At 54.2% G+C, this 21008-nt stretch overlaps 4 protein-coding genes across 4 annotated transcripts; 2 read left to right on the top strand and 2 right to left on the bottom strand.

The window, feature by feature from the left end:
• Positions 1-530: 530 nt before the first annotated feature.
• Positions 531-6881, top strand: QC761_409540 (uncharacterized protein). The gene is made up of 2 exons (XM_062879232.1): positions 531-6091; positions 6144-6881. The coding sequence occupies exons 1-2, from the start codon at positions 1883-1885 to the stop codon at positions 6486-6488; spliced, it is 4554 nt and encodes a 1517-aa protein (XP_062732258.1). The 5' UTR covers positions 531-1882; the 3' UTR covers positions 6489-6881.
• Positions 6882-10781: 3900 nt separating this feature from the next.
• QC761_409560 (uncharacterized protein) lies at positions 10782-11705 on the bottom strand (the record flags this gene model as incomplete). The annotated part of the gene is made up of 1 exon (XM_062879233.1): positions 10782-11705. One exon carries the CDS (start codon positions 11703-11705, stop codon positions 10782-10784), a length of 924 nt encoding a protein of 307 aa, XP_062732257.1.
• Positions 11706-12392: 687 nt separating this feature from the next.
• QC761_0066200 (uncharacterized protein) lies at positions 12393-13577 on the top strand (the record flags this gene model as incomplete). The annotated part of the gene is made up of 1 exon (XM_062872646.1): positions 12393-13577. The coding sequence occupies one exon, from the start codon at positions 12393-12395 to the stop codon at positions 13575-13577; it is 1185 nt and encodes a 394-aa protein (XP_062732256.1).
• Positions 13578-14046: 469 nt separating this feature from the next.
• On the bottom strand, positions 14047-20359 carry QC761_409580 (uncharacterized protein). The gene is made up of 6 exons (XM_062879234.1): positions 16778-20359; positions 16647-16718; positions 16514-16587; positions 14960-16455; positions 14775-14842; positions 14047-14719 (listed from the first exon to the last, which is right to left on the bottom strand). The coding sequence occupies exons 1-6, from the start codon at positions 16854-16856 to the stop codon at positions 14199-14201; spliced, it is 2310 nt and encodes a 769-aa protein (XP_062732255.1). The 5' UTR covers positions 16857-20359; the 3' UTR covers positions 14047-14198.
• Positions 20360-21008: the final 649 nt, after the last annotated feature.

The raw sequence follows: 21008 nt of genomic DNA, 5'->3' as shown, positions 1-21008 counted from the left end.
TTGTTCACATGTCACAAAGGGCATTGTCTCGATATATGGCCAAGTTCGAGATGAATGCTACTGTTAGAGTTCTTGTTCCCATCGAAGCCATTATCTGCCGAGAATAGAGGCTGCATCTGACAAAGAAATTGGTGTCCGATCAAGCCCCTGTCTTAACAGATCTTGGCCTGTTAACGCCAGATCTAACCATCGCCGCTTGGCCGTGCTCAGCTTAGCTCCGGGGTCGAGATTACGTTTTGAGCTGCAAGTGAGGCCCATCGAGAGGTCTCTTGGCAGAAAGAAAAATGCTTGTCAGGTTCAGACGAACGGGATAATCCGTTATGCCCGAGACACCACTGAAGAATTGCTCCTCTCTGCCCCTCCATGTGCCCCTCATCACCTCCCAATAGCCTTAACCAGCCATTCCTGTGTAGCCCGGAGCATTTTGTCCACATCCCCTGTGATTGGCTGAAGGGCAAGCAGCCATGCTACGTCATGCGTCTCGGTTCTGTGTGCTAGGAAATGACGTCAATGTCAGATAATAAATCCCTAGAGGGATGAGGATATTGAGGTTTCGGGGCAACTTTCTCAGGGTCTCGGGGCTGGGTTTACTACTTGATATTTATGGAATCAGACACCACCAAGCAAACGGTTTCCTGCAGGAGTTTTGGATCGGACTGTGGAGCCGATCTTCAGCGGGGCCGATGAAACAGGCCCCGCTTGTTTCTTCTGGAAACCTGAATTGGGCGATTGGGAGCACACCGGGAGCTCCAAGGTTTTTGTTGAAGCCAACAGCTTCACAGCTGTATGTAAGAAATTGGGGGGTAGATCTGGGCTGGGATGGGATGTCTCGGCAGGTAACCTTACCTACTCCAAAAACGTTACCTAGCTGCGCTATGATACGATGCAGGAAGCAACGCCGTTTTAACCGCACGAGGTGCGATGCTCACCCATGGGCCATGGACCACCATTCATCATCAGTTAGGCACTTCTGCGGGCTCTTGGAACGTCTTGGCGGAGACTATTCCATTTGATGAGACAGAGAGAGGGAAAAGTCCTCGGAAAAACATCCGCCACTCGGGGGTCCTCATTCATCTGTTCTTTTTGCGCTTACTTGCCACCCAGCGTGTCGACCGAGCCCCCAGTCCCCTCTCTCCCGTCGTCAAACACTCCTCTCTCCCACATCCAGCTCCCTTGGGACGCACACTTGAGCGGGAGGCGCTTTCCCGGCGGGTGCCCCCTCTACACTTGTCACTAGAGCTCTAGGTTCTAGCTTCAGACCAGGCCGACACCTCGACAGTCTCCATCGGTCTTTTGCACTTGCGGCACCCATCGACACGTGAATCGCACCGCCCGCGGCACCGAAACGAACCTGGCGATTGACAACAAACGACCATTTTGTCCCCTCTGTTCCCCCTAGTCCTCCTGTTACCATCCCACCGTCCTATATTCCCTCCTCCCACAGCCGACCTGATCAACATCCGACAGTGGCTCAACTGGCTGCAAACCGACCTTGGAACGATCAGAAAACCTACACTTACGTACTGTGCTCTCTTTTGCCCCGCTACTCGCCCAAAGATCTGCAAAGCCAGGGGCCAAGATCAACCACACCACCCTGACCTGGTGTGCGACCCGCCTCTACTCACCTGCCCGCCCTGTGATCAGGTTTTGACATCCATTTGTCACAATCCCATCCCCCGTTGCTGGACCCTCTTAATTACGTCTCGTGAATTGGAGGGCCAAGGTGCTTCGCTTCGTAGGTCCCTCGGTCAAAGCTGCCATCCCGCACAACACAACTACACGACAAAACACACTCCGGTCTTGCTTGACACGCCACACAGCTAGAAGGAGTCTGACAAATATTTTTTGGCGACGGTATAATTGATCGAGCCGTGGTGTCTTGATGTCCGAGGGGAATGATTGTATAACTCGGTCTGCCGCGGAAGCTGGTCCTAACGACGAGGCTACTAGGTCTCGCGACGACGTCTTTCCCGGCATGGATCCAAAAGGATGTGCCCAAGAGGATGGGAAACCGACACTTGACAGAATCGCCACCGACGTGGGCGACAAAGAGGAGGTATGCACCGAGTCATCGACAACTGGAACCACCCATGTTGACACAGGCACTTCCATCCCAAGTGATGTTACGCATTCGCCGACGGCCATGTCGACCGCCGTGTCATCATGGAGTGCGTCTGAAGATCGCCAGCTCGGCCAGGGGACCGCTCAGGATCCCACAGATCGCGTCTTTCCCATCCGATCCGTCATCAGTGTTGGGGAGCCTGGGCCGATGGGGAGAAAGTCGAGCGAGCAGGAACCGCGACGGAAGATGTCGCTTTCAGAGCCAGGACACACGCCAATCCCTCCGACCCCAGGTTTCGGCAATGGGAAACAATTGGAGCTACATTCGGAGCGTACTCCATTTGCACGGGGCCGGTCTGCAGTTGCGGCTTCGCTGCCTGTGACTCCGGCAGCCGCTCCGTGGTCGCCGCCCGCTCCCACTGCCCGAGAGCGTCGACAACAGACTGTGTCAGGGTCGCTCTCCAGCATTCAAGCGGACGCAGAAAGATACGGCAATCCCATGCCGCTCTCTCTGGCCGATTCATCCGACGAGGAGCAGGCCGTAACCGAAACATTGAGTCGCGCCGAGGAAACCCTATCAGAGCGAAAATCCTCCATCGCCCCGTCGATTCCCGACTCGCTCTACACAACTCGCTTCACGCATGTCATGACGGATGAGGGACACGCCGTCATCACGGGGCGGGACGGAAAACTGCAGCGGTGCGAAGATGAGCCCATTCATACCCCTGGCGCGGTCCAAGGGTTTGGCATGCTTCTGACCCTGCGTGAAGACGCCGAGGGCCGGTTGCAAGTACGGCACGTCAGTGAAAACTCACAAAAAATCATTGGGTACCGACCTCAGGAGCTGTTCGCACTCGGCGATTTTCTGGATATCCTCAGCGACGAGCAGGCCGATAATCTGCTGGACCATGTCGACTTCATTAGAGACGAGGATGCAGATCCAGCAACCAACGGTCCCGAGGTCTTCAGTCTGTCTCTCCGCCCGCCAAATCATGACAAGTCTGTCAAGCTGTGGTGTGCCATTCACACTAACCCGGCACATCCCAATCTCATCGTGTGCGAATTTGAGTTGGACAATGACCTTCAAAATCCATTACGCCCTGTCGATGAAGACACGCTTAATCTGCCAGAGGATACACTGCAGTCGAACCCGACCTTGGAAGAGCTCACCGAGTCCACCGAGATTTTGAGCAAACCGTTGCGGGTGTTGAGGAGCGCGCGAAAACGTAGGGGAGAGGCCGGCGCCATGCAGGTGTTCGACATTATGAGCCAAGTGCAGGAACAGCTCGCCAACGCGCCAAATCTAGAGATCTTTCTTAAAATTCTGGTGGGCATCGTCAAAGAGTTGACAGGTTTTCATCGCGTCATGATTTACCAGTTCGATTCCATGTTTAACGGCAAGGTGGTCACGGAGCTTGTCGACCCAGCACTCACCAGGGATCTGTACAAGGGACTGCATTTTCCTGCCTCTGACATTCCGAAACAGGCGCGTGAACTGTACAAGCTCAACAAAGTTCGCCTTCTCTATGATCGAGACCTCGAAACGGCCAGAATTGTGTGCCGGTCGACAGAGGACCTCGAAGTGCCCCTGGACATGACCCATTCCTATCTCCGGGCCATGTCACCAATTCATCTCAAATACCTCGCCAACATGGCTGTTCGCTCCTCCATGTCGATATCGACTAATGCCTTTGGTGACCTGTGGGGGCTGATTGCCTGCCACTCGTATGGCCCCAAGGGCATGCGAGTCTCGTTTCCCATCAGAAAGATGTGCCGGCTGGTCGGCGACACAGTTTCGCGCAACATTGAACGCCTCTCCTACGCATCGCGTCTGCAAGCTCGCAAACTGATCAACACAGTGCCCACCGAACACAACCCGTCGGGCTACATCATTGCCTCCTCCGACGACTTGCTCAAGCTCTTCGATGCCGATTTTGGAATGCTTTCTATTCGAGAAGAGACCAAGATTCTAGGAAAGGTTGAGCATTCTCAGGAGGCCCTGGCAATGCTCGAGTATCTCCGGCTTCGGAAATTCACCTCCGTCCTCACCACGCAAGACGTCAAGGTTGACTTTCCCGATTTGCATTACCCGCCCGGGTTTCAGGTCATCGCTGGCCTGCTATACGTCCCCTTGAGCATCGGCGGCAATGATTTCATCGTTTTCTTCCGCAGGGGCCAGGTCAAGGAAGTCAAGTGGGCGGGAAATCCGTACGAGAAAACCTTTAAAGAAGGGACAGAGGCCTACCTCCAGCCGCGGACGAGTTTCAAGGTGTGGAACGAGACCGTGGTGGGCAAGAGCCGAGACTGGTCTGAGGAACAGGTCGAGACGGCCGCAGTGCTGTGCTTGGTCTACGGCAAGTTCATCGAGGTCTGGCGGCAGAAGGAGGCGGCGCTGCAGAGCAGCCGGCTCACAAGACTCTTGCTGGCAAACTCGGCCCACGAAGTGCGCACGCCGCTCAACGCCATCATTAACTACCTCGAGATCGCGCTGGAAGGCTCTCTGGATCAGGAAACCAGAGACAATCTGTCACGCTCCCACTCGGCGTCAAAGTCGTTGATTTATGTCATCAATGACCTGCTGGATCTCACCAAAACCGAGGAGGGCCAGGAGCTCGTCAAGGACGAGATTTTTGACCTGCCAGCCTGCGTCCGGGAAGGGACGGAGCCCTTCAAAAACGACGCCAGGCGGAAGGGCATCGAATACGAGTTCATCGAGCATCCCGGGCTTCCAAAGTTCGTGTATGGGGACCAACGTCGCGTCCGACAGGCAGTTGCCAACGTGACAGCGAATGCCGTGCAGCACACATCGGCCGGTCATGTCAGGGTCGAGCTGTACCTGGCCGAACTTCTTGAGCGTCGAGTTCGGGTCGAGATCGTGGTGCAGGACACGGGCTCGGGTATGAGCAATACCCAGCTCGATGCCTTGTTTAGAGATCTCGAACAAGTCTCTACGGATGAGGGTGGCGATATGTTCAGTCCGCTCGAGGGCGTCCGCGATAAGGAAAAGCCGGAAAAGGACAGAACTCTTGGGTTGGGGCTGGCAGTAGTGGCGCGTATCTTGCGAAACATGGACGGCCAACTTCGGCTCAAATCTGAGCCGGGCAAAGGATCTCGCTTTGTTATGCAGTTGCCGTTTGAGCTTCCCGAGGATGCCGCCTCGGCAGACGGGACAGCGACAGCCTCGGGTGCCCTGTCAGAGACTTCCAGAACTGGATCCGTCGCGGCAGCGTCGACACCTCGACCCACCGACGGAGAGGTCATCGTCGTCAACAGGGGAAGCGGCGGATCCACCCATACCAACCAGTCGATATCAGCAAAGAAAAGCTTTGATGACTCCAAAAGCACGCACAGCCACCGTAGCATAGCCAGCAAGAGCAGTGTCAAGAGTGGGATGAGCGACGCCGAACGGTTAATCGATGCTATCCAAACACCCATCACCTGGGGCGAGTTGGATCCTGAATTAGCCAAACGACGACGGAGCTCCCGAGGCGCATATTACAATCCACCAGCACCAGGTACCAAAGACGGCCATGCAACACGCTCTCTGAGCCCTACAAGGCGGGTCAGGCCATCTGAACCTACTCGGTCAGGCTCTTCTCCCACCAACATCAAACAGCAGTCACAACCTCTCACCGAACCCCCTGCCTCTCACGAAAGCCCACCGGGAGTGCGGTTCATCAACGACTCCAGGACCCCGCTGAAACCTGTACGCATACCAGACGAGTACCATGACAAGCCATCGCTGCCTCAGCAGAGCGAGACGTCGGGTATCCTTTTTGAAATACCGCCCACCCCTGACGTTCGAGAGGACACCCGGGAGGTTGCCGCCTCGACGAGTGCGGGCGAGGTTGTTGCCACGCCAGGCTTGGAAGTCCTCGTTGCCGAGGACGATCCGATCAACCTCAAGGTTTTGAGGAAGCGGTTGGAAAAGGCTGGGCACAAGGTTTCCCATGCGCTGAACGGCGAAGATTGCGCGACAATGTATGGGGAGAAACCTAGGGGCTATGATGTGGTGCTCATGGATATGCAGGTATGTTTCTCTCATCTTGCCTTGGTCGCAACCCTTTGCTAATAACGAGCAGATGCCCATCGTGGACGGCCTTACTAGCACCAAGATGATCAGGACATTCGAGACATCGAGCAGCCGCCCCCAGCCCCCCGAACTGTCCGCCATTGCGCAGAACCATGGGAGAATACCAATCATTGCGGTCTCGGCGAGCTTGGTGGAGAGGGAAAAGGACACGTATGTTGATGCGGGATTTGACGGGTGGATTCTGAAGCCCATCGACTTCAAGAGGTTGGAGGAGCTGTTGAAGGGGATTGTGGATGATGGGGTGAGGGAGAGGGCGTTGTATGTGCCGGGAGAGTGGGAGAGGGGGGGCTGGTTTGCTGCGAGGAGTGGGCAGCAGGAGGCGATGGTGAATTAGGGGGTCACTACTGCGAAGAGTAGAAGGGGGAGTGGGTACTTTGTCTGGGATTGAGAAAGGTTACGGCTGGTGGGATAAAGGGTGTGCTCGGAAGAACGATGTTGTTTGTTGTGTGACCTGAATCATGAGACCCGCTGCCACACTTGGAGGGTAGAAGAACAATGTTTGGAACAGTCTTGGCTTTAGAGGAGGGGAGCGGGAAGCGAGACGTTTTTTCTTTTGTGTGTGTGTGTGTGTCTGTTTCGAGGATAGGTCACAATAAGGAAGGGAGGGAGGAGTTGGGAAGGATGAAATTGGATTGGGGCTGTTGCTTTTGCCCGATTCAAAAGGCTGATGATACCATTCATATATATTAGCTGATTAAAACCATAAACCTATTACCTACCTATGTGGCCGTGTCTTGTCCAAGAATCTGGGGTTAGTGAAGATTGTCGGAAGATAAAACTGCGGATGGAGTGTAGACACTTGGGCTATTAGATGACAACTTTATGGTGTGGAAGGTGAGACTGTTGGTTACGGCTGTTTGATGCTCATTCAGTAATCCCCATCTCCCAAATGTTTCCTTTTCCACTAGGACCTTAACCATATCACGTCTCTGAAGTCGTATGCTCTCCCTACCCATTATTTTTTCCCCTCTGAAACTTTCACATCCCAACATACCGTCTTCGGTACCTCTCAGCTCCTTCCCTCCTCATCATCAGGGCACCGCAAGACAGCGGACAAAACCCCGATTATTTTTCGGCCGGCAGCGGCCTGGACATTCGATATTTTCCGCCTTCTCCCATCTCCACCTCCACGGCCTTGGCTCTGGATTCATCCATCTTTGTCAACTCGGTCGGCTCCTCCCTGAACCGGGCGGCGTCTAGTTTTTTTTTTTTTTCTTGTTCGGGGATGAGTTTTCTTTCTGTGGTGGTTGGTTTATTAGTTGAAACGTGAATGGGAAAGAGAGGTAGACTATTTGCAGAGTCATTTCCAAGCTGCTGGGAGGTGGTGAGTGCCTGTTTGTTTGCCCCTGAGAGTGGGGTGTGATTCATTGTATTGTTGTAGGCTTGGAAGGATGTAACGAGTTGTGTCATGTTGCTAGCATAATCCATAATCAGGTATTCTTGGGGGGAAAGTAAGACGGTGAAGAGGCAATTCATCAAAAGAAGGGAATCTATGATACCCAGCAGACACGTATCTGACCTGACAGTCAGAAGGGTGACTGAGAGCTGAAGAGAATACCAGTACTCTCTCTCCTCGTGTTTGGGATCTGTCACAGCCTCCCTCCTTTCTGTACCAGTAGCAGCAAACTTCATTGAGCCCTAGAAAGTGAACTAACTGACGTATGCAGGTTGCGTGACAGCTGCAGTTCTGAACACGACACAGAGCTATGACTTGATGTCAAGGCGGTGCAGTGCCTCCTCCTCCTCAAACAAAATATTGTCAAAAAACGCGTCCCAACACGAACACGGGCGGGAATCAATTGAACTCGAAACACCACCAACCAAACCAATCCCATCGCCCCAAACCACCCCAAGGTGGGGGCGGACAAGGGGGGTTATGCTTATCCCTCACACTGGAACTTGGCTTTGGCAGCTTTGCCCCCCGTTTCAGAATATCAGCGGTCTGGACCACCGGCAGAAGCTGGACCCCTTCTGCAGCATCAGGACCCCGAAGGGTGCTGCTATTCATGCTTGATATATATATATATATATAGCGAGAGAGAGAGAGAGAGAGAGAGAGAGAGAGAGAGAGAGAGAGAGAGTGAGAGGGAGAGGGAATATCATGTTAACCGCCCGTCATCCTAATATTTGGCAATCTAATATCACCTGCGCCCGCCGTTGAAGTTGCAGTTGCATCGAGATCGTCGCTAGCCCGTCGCATCCAAAAGGCAAGCCTTCGTATTTTCGTGGGATGCATTTTGACATTTCGCTTAGGCCTTTTTTGGTACCTTTTTGTGATTCCGTCACCAGGGATTTTGTGGTTGTAATCTGCATGCTAATAACATTGAAGCTTTCCCTCTGACAAACCACACTTTGCATCATTGCCCACCTGGGTGTCGTGACCCTCCCGTTCAACAAAAAATATCAGTGTGTGTGTGAGAAAGAGAAAGAGAGAGAGAGAGAGAGAGAGAGAGAGAGACAGGCCATCCATGGGAACCCATGTCTGTCCGATTGCGGGGAAAGTGGATTTTCCTCTTTCACAGATGTGGTGGAAGCTTTTGGCCTGTCTCAGACTGTGGCATGTGTACCACTGAACAGAGAGAACCCGGAGCTGTGAATTGGCTGTCAAACTTGTCCCCGCGCCCTGCCTTCATCAGATAGGTGCATTGGGGGGTCGGTGCCACAGACCCGGGTGATTCTTCAAGGTCCTAGTAGGGAGACATACCAAAGCAGGTCCGAAACTTGATAGAACCTGACGGCCTTGTTGATGGGGGTATCCTATTGTTGTTATATGTGTGGTGGTTGTGGTTGTCTGATGAGGCGCGGCGGCGCGGGCCACGATGATCCGCTTTTTTAAGGGTCACACCCGCCTCACATAATAAACCTTGACATTACTCTCCAGCCGCCTTTTTCCCCTTTTCTTCCTTCTTTCCTTCTCTTCCTCTCCTCCCAGCTTGCTGCAACCACGGAAGTTTTTCTGTTCCACTGCTTCTTCTTCTTCTTCTTCTTCTTCTTCTTCTTCTTCTTCTTCTTCTCTCCTCTCTTCCACACACGAGCACGACAACGCCCCAGCCAGCTTTGCGACAACGCAGCAGCTTTCCTTCATCTTCAACAATAACTGGACCAGCATCGTTAGCTGATACTCATCAACCACCGCCATCATGCCTGGAATCCGTAAGTTTCCCCATCACATTGGCTTTATCTCCTCGATCATCCATCGCGACGGCCTTGTTTGTCCACCTCGGCCATTTTGATGGCGTTGCCTCGTGTGCGACTATGCTCGGAAGCCATGTGTCGCGTCGGACAAGGCAAGAGAAGCGAGAAGCGAGAAGCGGCTGGAAAAGAGGAATATCGTGAGCTAACCGCTTTTGGCGCATAAACAGCATTCGGCGCTCTCGACAACCTGAAGGGCAAGCTCAAGGCTGCCTTCAAGAGCCGGGCCGAGAAGAAGGCGAAGAAGGACGCGGAGAAGGCCAAGAAGGACGAGGCGGCCCCGGCTGCTGCTACTGGTGAGAGCAGCACTGCTGCTCCCGCCGCGGCCGCTGGTACCGCTGCCACTGCTGGCACCGAGGCCACCAAGACCGAGACGGCCCCTGCGGCTGCCCCTGTTGAGACTCCGGCTGGTGAGTTGTGTCTGATTTCGGAAGTCAGAGGAACCTTGGAAAAAAACTAACAAATAATAGCTGCTACTGAAGCTGCTCCCGCTGCTGCTGCCGAGGAGAAGAAGGAGGAGGCTCCCGCCCCAGCTGGTTCGTATCTTTGTGACGGTAAAAAGAAAAACAAAAGTTGAGATGTGCTAACATTAAGGTTTAGCTGCCCCCGCTGCTGAGACCACCGCCGCGGCTGCTGCTCCGACAGCTGCCACCGAGCCGACCCCCGCTCCTGCTCCGGCCCCAGTCGCTGCTGAGCCGGCTCCTGCTCCCGCCGTGGAGACCCCTGCTCCCGCTCCCGCTCCCGCTCCCGCTCCGGCTGTCGAGGAGAAGAAGGAGGAGACGGCTGCTGCTCCGGCTGTCGAGGCCACTCCTGCCTCGGCTGCTGCTCCTGCTGCGGCTACCACCACCACTACTGCCTAAGTGCCCATCACCCCGGCTTCCATAACGAAACGAACGAAGTCGACGGTATAACGAAATACGAAAATGACCATGCCTTTGGTTGCGCGGGAAGCTTGGCGATATTGAGTCGAGTTGGGGTTGAATCTGTTGTCCCTTTTTTTTTATTTTTCTTTTTTTTTTTGTGTTGCGGGGCGCTTTTGTTGCTTGGGAAAGGGAAACCAACGGTAATGAATTGCCGAACGAGATACCAATTGCCTTTTTGTTGTTTTTATACTTTTGCTGTTGAAGCAAGGAGGGAGGGGAACCAGGTAGCTGAGACGGTTATGTGTGTGTGCTGCTTCGATACCCGCCACCTGCCGGCCGTTAATAATAAATGTGATGGAGTGAGTTGGCGTGAGAGCCGCCGCGGTTTTCTCGAAGTTATTCTAGATGAGCCAAAAGAGCAGCTGTGCGTATTCCATGGTTGGCACATCTTGCTGAATCACGGACTGAAGTCCAAAAAAACAGCCGTCCGAGCAGCTCATTCTCATAGTTCGAGAAACTAGGGGCGATATCCATACGCTGCACTTAAAAAAACTAGATTATATCCCTCCTTTTCAGCCGACAAGCGAGTAGCCAACCTCTCCAGCAGCCCTCCCCATCTCGACCAACCTCCTCCTCATCCCCTCCGCCGTCTTTCTTTCTTCCCCCTCCCCCAAACAAGAAAAATCGGCCCGCTCAACCCAGCTCCCAACCCCGTGCTGCAGCACATTCCTCGCCCGCTTCTTCATCCCCTCCCCCCCACCATCCGCCCTCCCAACCGACCCGTGGAGCGTCACCCGTTGCTTACCCCCCGAATACACCCCCCGATGGAGGATGTTGTTATCGTAAAACACCAAATCGCCCGCCTTCAGCTCCACCACCACTTGCCCCTCCAAATCACCCCCATGAGGATCAGCCTCTCGCTCCGCTGCCGTCCGCGGCCGCGAATGCGACCCCGGCACCAAAACCAAACTGCTGTCGTCATACAACGGCAAATTCCACTGCGTGTGAGAGTACACCTCCCCCGGTTTACACACCCTCTCCCGTTCCTCCTCCTCCGTCGCCGAGGCGGGAATGTCGTCCCTATGCCAGGAGAGCTCGAACCCTTTCCCGTCGCTGGGCTCACACAGCAGGTTGAACAGTTCCATCACCAGGCCGTCAGGCGGAGGGAGGGAGAGGATTTCCCGGGAGAGGGAGAGCAGCGCGGGGGAGAAGTAGAGCTTGACAAAAGCCTCGCGTTGGGAGGGGGGGAGGGGGAGGGAAGGGTGGAGGAGGTGTTGGACGCCCCAGATGCCGGCCGAGTGTGGGACTAGGGAGGGGTCCCAGGGGGGGAATTGTTTGCCTGTGGTGCGGACGTGGGGCCATTGGCCGGCAGAGGAGAGGGAGATGAGAGTGGATGAGGCGGTGCGGAGGGCGGAGAGAGTGGAGGGGGGTAGGAAGGAGGGGATTATCACGTAGCCGTGGGTTGTTAGCCGGGTTAGGGGGGAGGGGTTGGTCATGGTGAGGATGGGAGAGGCGAACAGTGATTGGAAAAGGGGTGGGATAGCAGGGATGGGGTTGTCAAGCGGGATGGATGGCTGAGGATGCGGGTTAGGTGAGGTTAGAAAGCAGAGTTGGAGATGCGCGGGGGAGGCTGGGGGTTGGGGAAGTTCTTAAGAAGAGAAAGTGTGGGGTAGGTAATGCGCGATGATGCAGGACGAGAATTGCTTGTCAGGAAATGTTCAAAGAAAGAAGGAAAGAGAGAAAGCTTTTTGTGTGGGACTATCCGGGGGCTGTTTGGGGTAGTTTCTGGGGAAGATCCACGCACAAAAGATCCTCGACGGGGCGTACGTATGTATGCTCCAAGGGTGGCTTTCCCATAGCTGCGATGCTACCCTGAAGCATCCAGTGTCTTCACTTTGATGAAGCACATAGATTTGTAGCTCGACATCTCTGGTCGGTGATGGTAAAGGAGGGGCAAGTGTTATAGACGACATAATCCAATTAAAGAAGAGGCACGTGCTTTCGCGACACAGAACACAGAACACGGCACTGCCATGACATCTCCGCTCGTCTGGAATATTCCTCGGATCGCGAACGTCATCGAGCAACCGTCACAAAGATCAGCTCTTGTTTGGAGAGAAATTGACCCCTAGATCGATTGGCCCTCACAACCCTCATTCGGTTCTTTCTCAAATCATTTCAGAATGGTCGGCCGAAAACGCAAATCTGCCGCTGCTGCCGCAGTGGAAGAGCCAGTATCAACGTCAAGGCCCCAGCGCGCAGCGTCATCATCCACAGGCAAAACCAGCAAATACTTTGACCCCTCCCCTTCAGACTCCGAATCACCAGACCCCCTCGCCAAAGCCAAGCCAACCGCCCCAAAAAGACGCGGCAGAGGCCGTCCAGCAAAGAAAGCCAAGAAGCAGCTCGAACCTGAATCTGATCCAGACGACGACAACGAGTTCAAAGACAACCCCCAAGAGGAAGCCAAACCAGAATCAGACTCCGACTCCGACTCCGACGCCCCCCCAAAAGTGACATACACCCCCCTCCCTACCCTCCGACCCGAAGGTACCACCCCCTACCGTCCCCACGCCCTCCACCCCAACACCCTCCTCTTTCTCTCGGACCTCAAAGCCAACAACAAGCGCTCCTGGCTCAAGCTCCACGACAAGGAGTACCGCCGCGCTCTCGCCGACTGGGAGTCTTACGTCACCTGCTTAACCGAAAAAATCACCTCGCTCGACCCTACCGTGCCTGAGCTCCCTTTTAAGGACGTCAACTTTAGAATTTACCGGGATGTTCGTTTCAGTAACGACCCCACACCTTACAAGCCTCACTTCTCGGCTGCGTTCAGCAGGACAGGTCGTAAGGGCCCCTATGCGTGTTATTATGTTCACGTGGAACCTGATGGGAACAGTTTTGTGGGTGGGGGGCTGTGGCATCCTGACGGGGCCGCTTTGGGGAGGCTGAGGGCTAGTGTTGATGAGCGGCCTGATCGATGGAGGAGGGCGCTCACCGAACCGGCCTTTAGGCGGATTTTCCTCCTGCAAGGGGAAAAGAAGGGCAGGGGAAAGGGGAAGAAAAATCGGGAAGAGGAGGAACAAGACGCAATGGCGGCGTACGCCGAGATGAACAGAGGGAACGCGCTCAAGACCAGGCCGAAGGGGTTTCATCCCGAGCATAGGGATATGCGGCTGCTCAAGTTGAGGAATCATACTGTTTGGAAGAAGGTGGATGATGGGGTTTGGACGAGGGAGGGGGGCTTGGAAGGGGAGGTGATGGATGTAGTGGGGGGGATGGTTGGGTTTGTGACGCATTTGAACAGGATTGTGATGCCTGATCCGGGGGATGAGGATGATAGTGAGGACGAGGAGGAGGAGGAGTGAGTTCTGCTGGAGGGTCGGTTGGGAAAGCAACTGGCTCTGGGTTTGTTGTCTGTATACTATTGTCACGGCACCATAGCGAGGCTCAGAGGAGAACAGGGTGTGGGGCTCGGGAGGAGCAGCGCCGCTTCGGCTGTATTTAGACACCGCTTCATAGTGAGCTTTGCTCCCCTTTTCCTTGCCCTCGCGCATTAACAAGACACTTACCCTTGTCCTTGGTCGGCACGGTGACAACTATTTCATTTATTTATTGATTTTTTATTTTTGTTTATTTATTGATTTTTTATTTTTGTTTATTTATTTATTGATTTTTGTATATTTTTTTAATTTTTTTTATATTTTGTTTTTCACTGCTTGAGTTGCTGTTCTGGATATTTTTCGGCTGGTGATTTAGAAGGATACCCAGCTTGATACACGCGCAGCTTACTGTTTTTGGTTTCTGGCACTTCTGTTCTACAAGCAGAATCAGGGTTGGGAAAAGTCAGCATGATGTATTCCAATTTATGTCATCCAACTCCAGCATCATCAAACTTACCTCCCACACCCAGCTCCAGCGTTGAAAATCTACCTCCCTTGACCAACCCCTCGACCCCTAACCCCCCCCCTACATGATCTCTATGCAAACTAAGCCCTATAAACCCCAACATTACTCGCAAAAGTGTTCCTGTTCTCCGCCCACCCACTGCCCCCCACCATCCCCCCATCCCTCGTCACCATCTCCCTCGTCCCGATCGTGTTGAGGTTATAAACCGCCACATTCTCCGCCCTCCCCTCCACGCTCGTGATCCTCTGCTGGCACGTCTGCCCCGCATCAAACGTGCTGCAAGCCGTGGAGTAATTATCAAAGAAAGAATACAACCCCGCTCCGTAAACCAACACATTCCTACTGCTCATCACCCTCAATCCCCACGCCGCCGGGCAGTTCCCCGCGATCCCCACACACTGAGCGCGGTAGTCGGGGTCGGAGTACTTCGCCACGGGCGGGAACGGAACAAGGGAGTTGGGAACGGGAGCGAAATAGGGCGACTCGGTCTGGATCTGGCCGAGGAAGATGTCCGAGGTGGAGGTGAGCTGGTATTGGTAGAGGACGTGATGTTCTGAGCCTGTCCCCCAGAGCCAAAGGGGGCCGGTGGTGGATTCGATTACTTTTTTGTTGTCAGCAACACACCATCCAACAGCGTACAGATGAGGAGACCTTACGTAGTCCACGACCAGTATAAATCGTAATCTGAGTGTTCAACTGCTCATCGATATCGTGATCCGCCGTCCTATCATCATCGCCATCTCAGTCAGCATTTCATCGCCCCTTGACGGTAGGAAGGTAGGTGGGTAGGTAGGTAGGTAGGTGGGTGGGTGGGTGGGTGGGTGGGTAGGTGTGTGCTCACCACAGCCAAACATTCTCCATGTACAACCCCCTCGCCCCCTTGGTGACATGCATCGCCATGAACGCCACAACACAGTTCCGATCGACACTCCCATTCCCCGGCTTCTTCAAACACTGCCCAATCTGCTGCTGTGTGCCCGTAAACCCTCCAATCCGCACGTGCACATCCCATATGCCACTCGGCTGGCCCCCGTTGGTGGCAAGGTTATACTCTATGCAAATCGCCCCAGCCTGCGCATTCTGCGTGGCGACGATGAAATCACTCAGCTCGACATACCCCTGCTGACCAGACGTCGTCCCCACCTGAACAACGGGCCGGGGGTTGCTCATGTCGTTAAAGTAACCACCAGAAGATAAAATAACAGGGTAGGCCTCCCCGACGATCTTGGCAGAAGGAGGGATGACGATGGTGGAAGTGACGCGGTAGAGGCCGTGGTCGAGAAGCAAAATCTTGTTTTGGGCAACAGCCGTGTTGATTGCGTTTTGGAGAGCGGATGTGTCGTCGGCTGCCGCGTCGCCTCTGGCGCCAAAGGCGCGGACCGAGAGGAACGACGAGGCGGGGACGGATTCGTATTGGGGTTTGGACCGGACGTAGTACCGCCCGTCGGAGGTCAGGAGGGAGGCAGGGCGTGGGTTGGGGTTGATCGGTCCCGAGAAACGGGGGGCGTTGGTGCCGCGGTCGAGGAGGTGGCCTAGGGCCCAGGCTGGGATCGTGGTTGAGCCTGATGTGCCGCCGAGCATGGTCCCGCTTGGGCCTTGGACTGCGACGGCGACGTTGTTGAGTTGGATGTTCTCGATGACGAGACTCCCCCCAGTTGGGGGGTTGGCGGAGGGTGTCCAGGCCGTCTTGATGGCGACCGGGGTGTTGCTGAAGGTGCTGTCAAAGAGGGTGACGGAGCCAACGTTGATGTTGCTTGGACCGCCGGCAGAAAGGTCAAGACCGACACCGCAGTTGTTTATGGACAGCCCATGGTATGTCCAGCCCCAGTTCCAGATCTGGATGATGGCCGTCTTGCAATTGTTGAATTTCATGTTCCGCATCGTGTATTGCTGGTTGCCCATGCTGGCACCGGTAGCGCCGCCGTTGAAAGTGAGATCGGCCATCATGCCTCCGCTACCCTCCTCGATAAACAGACCAACGTGGACGACGTCGGGCGTGGATGGCATGTTGAACACGATGTTCTGCAGACTGGTCGCCTGAGAGGTAGGCCAGTGCATGCCTGTTGCTGCCCTCCCCGGGGCGATGGCAGTGGTGTCGATGACAAAGTTACGGACCTGGCGGAAGAAGACATTGACCGCCTTCCAGTTGAGAACCTCGGTGTAGTACGGGTTGCCGTCGATCAGCCCGAACCCCTGGAAGTTGGCCGTGGCCTTGAGGGTAGGTGGAGCGGAAGCATCGCCGACAAGATGGGTGAAGTACGCTGGCAGGATCGAGGAAGAGATGAGGTAGGTGCCTGCCGGGAAGTAAACGATTGCAGGAGTTGTGGTAGTGGATGCCTTTCTTGTGTGTTAGCATTGCTTCCTCGGAGCGTAGGCCCGCAACAGTTCGACATACACATCCCCTGTTGCAAGGATTCCCAGCATTGATGGCAGCATTGATAGCAGCAGTATCGTCAGTTATTCCATCACCTGTTGTTAACAGCACGAATTAGCTTTCCGTCTTTTCTGGCAACTTCAAGATGTCTTACCCCTGGCGCCATAGTCCCTCACATTGCGGAAGACTGGATAGTTTGGCTGAGCAAACGGCGCAATGCCTCGATCTGCCTCGCACGTTAGCAGCCGTCCTCAACCTGATCAGAGCAGATAAAGAGAAGCTCACGAGGAATATCTCCAAGCCAAAAAGCCTGCACCGCCGAAGCAGCAGTGGCAACAGCCACCAACAACGAGCTGGAACGCATGACAAGCAACAGCACCTATCGTCCGCCGGTGCGTGGAGGAGAAGCGGAAAAGAAAAGTCTGTCCTGCCCTTACTTCCGACTGACTTTTGTATGTGTCCGCAGAGGCTGAGTGCCGTGGTTGACAAAAGTGAAACCTTGTTTCTCGTCATTCCCCGGTTGGCCAGTCTCAGGGGTAATCATACCTTCAGCATTCCGGGGAGCCAGGACAAGACACAACAACCTGGCCTTGCTGAGCCCGTGAAACAAAACACCAACGCACACGTGCATGGTTCTGAGATGGTGGGGAAGAGGAGAAAGTGACGATGTTGTGTTCCAATACCAAAGCCCTCGGGGCCAGCCACCTCAGCCATGGATGGATGGTGATGACGCTAGTCAATGCCACACGGTTCCGGGCAAAAGCAACATGTGTCTGTGATTTTCCGTGTAGTTTGTTCCCGAGAGCCCTCGATGACTGTCTCATGTAACCATCACCTCCGGCAAGCCAAGCTTCAGTCCTGCCATCAACTGAGATGTGAGGTTACCGCCAGGCCACCGCCCGACCCCGAATGAACACGTACGCGGGCGCCATACCGGTGTATATCCCAAAAACAACCTTCAACCCCGATTAAGTCTGTCGATTGATGTCTGAGGAACTTTGATACTGGCACTTGTTCCATCGAGGGAGCATGAACGAAGTCAAATCATTGGACGGAATTCCTGGCCATGATCCAGCCCGTCGTCGGTTGCTCCGCCCGCATTACCCGAGTACATAATCGATACTCCCGCGTGAACAAGCCATTTTCGATTGCTGAGCATGTTTCCATGTTTCTTCATGATAGAAACAGAGGTAAAAAGCGATAGCTCACTCGAGTACGGCATGCCTCACGGCTGAGGGTGTTGGGAATAACGGCAGGTGAGCGAGCTCAAAGGCGTCCTGTGATGTTGGTCCGTCTCGATCCAGATGCAGTCTCCTCGGGACTTCCCAAGACAAGGCGCGGCAAAATGCGGAAAGAAGCGAATGGTCTGGGGTTAAGAAATGGATATGATGGGAAACGTTCAACTAGATGAAGGGGTCAACTACAACCCCTGGTCCGGGCCGCAGCATTTGATTCGCTCGGCCGGCCGAACTTCCCAGCTAGAGACGAAGGTGAATGCAAGAAATAAGGCCGGATACTACCAGCCAGAAGGCCCCGGGTGACCTGAACAGACATGTGGGGAGTCGATCAAAAACCCCTTCTCGAGAGCTAAGGGGTTCTGTTCTGGTTACGTCTGACCTGTCAAGGTAGCTTACCAAGTTAGTAAGGTAGCACGATGTGTAGGTAAAGTTACTTGGGAGTGTTACACCAAATGATCACTACCTGTCAGCTTTTGCTGCAAAAAGATTCCTGCAGAGTAGGAGGTGTAGATGCCCAAATGACCTCGATGATCTCCTGAGACAGGAAATCTCAGGTTCGCGGCGGGAATAGGTCCAGTGGCTTTATCATCCCCCACTGTTACGGACCGTCGTCGGCGTATTTTTTTATTTTTATTTTTCAGCCTGAGGCTCACATTTCGATCCGAGGCTCTGCGACATTTTCACATGGCTCTTTCTTGCTTAGCAAAATGCTCATGGCCGATGAGGTTATCGGCCGAAGCCTTCTCCCCTCCTCGTCCGGAGATCATCCAGCTGTCTTAACCAGAGATACTTGCAAACCCCTGGTCATTGCAGGACTAATGTCTCCTGATAATCCAAACGAACCGAGCAACAGGCCGTGGGTGCTGAATAGCCATGTTGGGCTTGTTGAAATCATGGGTAGTCAACGACATATGACGAGTCCAGCTTCGGATAACCCTAATCGCATCCCCGGATCAGGCTTGCCGCGTGACGGAAATAAACACCGAGATGTATGCATCATCTCATCTATGGGAAGAGGGGGAATGTGGTCAGGCCGTCCCGAGATGGTGTTGTGCGTGATGTTGACTCCATTGCATAGGTCGGTAGTTAGCGTGCTTCCCCTCTCTCTCTCTCTCTTGCTCTCTCTCTCTCTCTCTCTCAACCCATGAGCTTGGGCATCAACCTATGATCAACGAGCACCCCTCAGGCCCTGGATGCCGAGCAAGCCGTGGGGGAAAGAGGAGGTCTGTGTTCTCAGAGGTGTCACACGCTCTGAGAAGGGGCTGTTTTTTCATGGATACACCACCAGTGAGGCCGGGAAGTTATCATCCACCTGGCGATATTCGGCTCACGACCGGCGGCGGCAGGCAGACAGTCTTGGGTCTCCAGACGCAGTGCATTTTGCCTATTTTCAAAGACGCAGGCGACATATTGGATGCGATAGTAGGCTCAATACCTGGGGAAGACGACGGGTGTAGGCGAGGTGTTACTATCGGTGCAGATTCCCCATGCTTCTCCAACCCACACACGCCGCGAACACTTTTGTTACCGCCGTCAAGATAGTCCAGTACGTAGTCTGTCCAGGTATCTATACTCACATGCGTCTTGCTGATCTGAACCTCTTGAACCTGCCGCCCCTGGCTGCTCCAGCTGTTCGGCGCGGTCAAGGTCCGGGACGGGCAACCGGCCATATCATAATGTCCAAGAGTTTTCAGGGTCGGAAGAAAGGATGTTTTTCGTTGTTAACAGAGAGAGGCCAGTGACGAGATGAGCGACGGTATTTCATGTTCCGCACCACAATCAGACGTGAAGGGCGAAGGGCGGTGAAGTTGATGAGGGCTTCATCCCGCCAGGCCAGGCACGTCCAAGTTTCTCTCCCGTTTCTCCGCATTTTGCGAGCGGATTTCGCGGGGCCCCGCACTAATAATCCGGAGCGAACAGGGGGGTTGAATTCTCCAAGCGTTTTCCCCAAAGTGGCGCCCGCCTCCACACCTCCAACACCTGCTGACGTCGAGACTAAGGCACTCCGCGTTTGTGAACGTTGGGATCCTCCGAGAGAGATTTGTTTGGGGATCTTGGGATATCATGTGAAAGTTGACTTGATGATTCTCGTGTTCGAGATAGTTCGCCATACCTTGGTATGTCTCTATCGTTTAGCAGCTCCGCTGGATCTACAATCCTGACTTAGACATCCCCACGACCCCGGACAAGACTGGTAAAGTTTGAGCTCCGAAAACTGACCAGCAGGAGGTTGGAAAACGGTTCCTCGGTTCCGTGGCTTTCAGATGTTTGGTGCTTTGGTTGAGATGCACCCCGCTTTCTAGTGTAACACCCACAGAGCTCGGCTCTTTCCCCCGTCGATGGTACCGTCAATGGGACTGTCATGATGCGCTTTGTTGCGGGTGGTTCGCTGCAAGATGACCAGGCAAAGCCTGCTTTCATCGACAAGACTGGGAACAGGGCAGCGGTTCGTTGGGAAAGATTGACGTAGGCATAATGCAGAGTTCGAGTCCGGAGAGAAGGAGGTCTGAGCCCTGGGAGACGCGACAGAAAAGAGACTGAAAAGCAATGATACAAAGAGTATCGACAAATAAAAACGATGGGAATACCGGTGTGCTATCCTCAATAGATCCCCTCAGCTGTGTTCGAGAACAATTTTTTTGGGGGTGGATTGGGTGAGAAGATGAGATGAGATGGCGTCGCGGGGCTACAGCGGGTCAGAAATCTTGGCAGCTGTTGAATGCGGAGATGAGAGAGAGCACAGACCACTCAGTGCACCAAACACCCACATTTCCCCAGATTTCTCTTTGAGTCCCGCAAAACAACTTCCAGCTGGGCTGAAGGTGCCGTCATCCTGAGCAATCAGCTACCTAGATACTCATGCTATCTGTTGCTGTTAGGTGGTTGTATCTATCTGTAGATAAGCATTGAGCTGGCTAGCTATAGCTGAAATCATGCCATGTCATGTACTGTCAATTCCCATCAGATGCTGCTTTGACATGTCCACCTAGTGTAGGTCATCTCTGTCACAGACGGTTGGAGCCCAGAAAAGGGAAGCTGGTCGCGCCGCCGCCGTTCTCCTCTTTGCGGCTTCTTTTTGCAGCTCCTCTTTGCAGCTCCTCCCCACACTCCGTTTCTTCCGACTACCGAAGTCCCTCTTTTTCCCCGCCTCCGCGTTTTGTTGGCGCTGGAAACGCACCTCTCCCGCCCCCCTGCCTCGCTTGTTGCTTGTGTGCCTGGACCTGATCTTCCATCGTTGTTTTGTGTCTTTTTTCTCCGCTTCTGTGTCTCTCTCCACG

Source organism: Podospora bellae-mahoneyi, chromosome 4 (assembly GCF_035222275.1).
Source record: "Podospora bellae-mahoneyi strain CBS 112042 chromosome 4, whole genome shotgun sequence".
NCBI lineage: Eukaryota > Fungi > Ascomycota > Sordariomycetes > Sordariales > Podosporaceae > Podospora > Podospora bellae-mahoneyi.
Note: the sequence above shows the minus strand (reverse complement) of the source record. Positions and strands in the feature narration are given on the sequence as shown.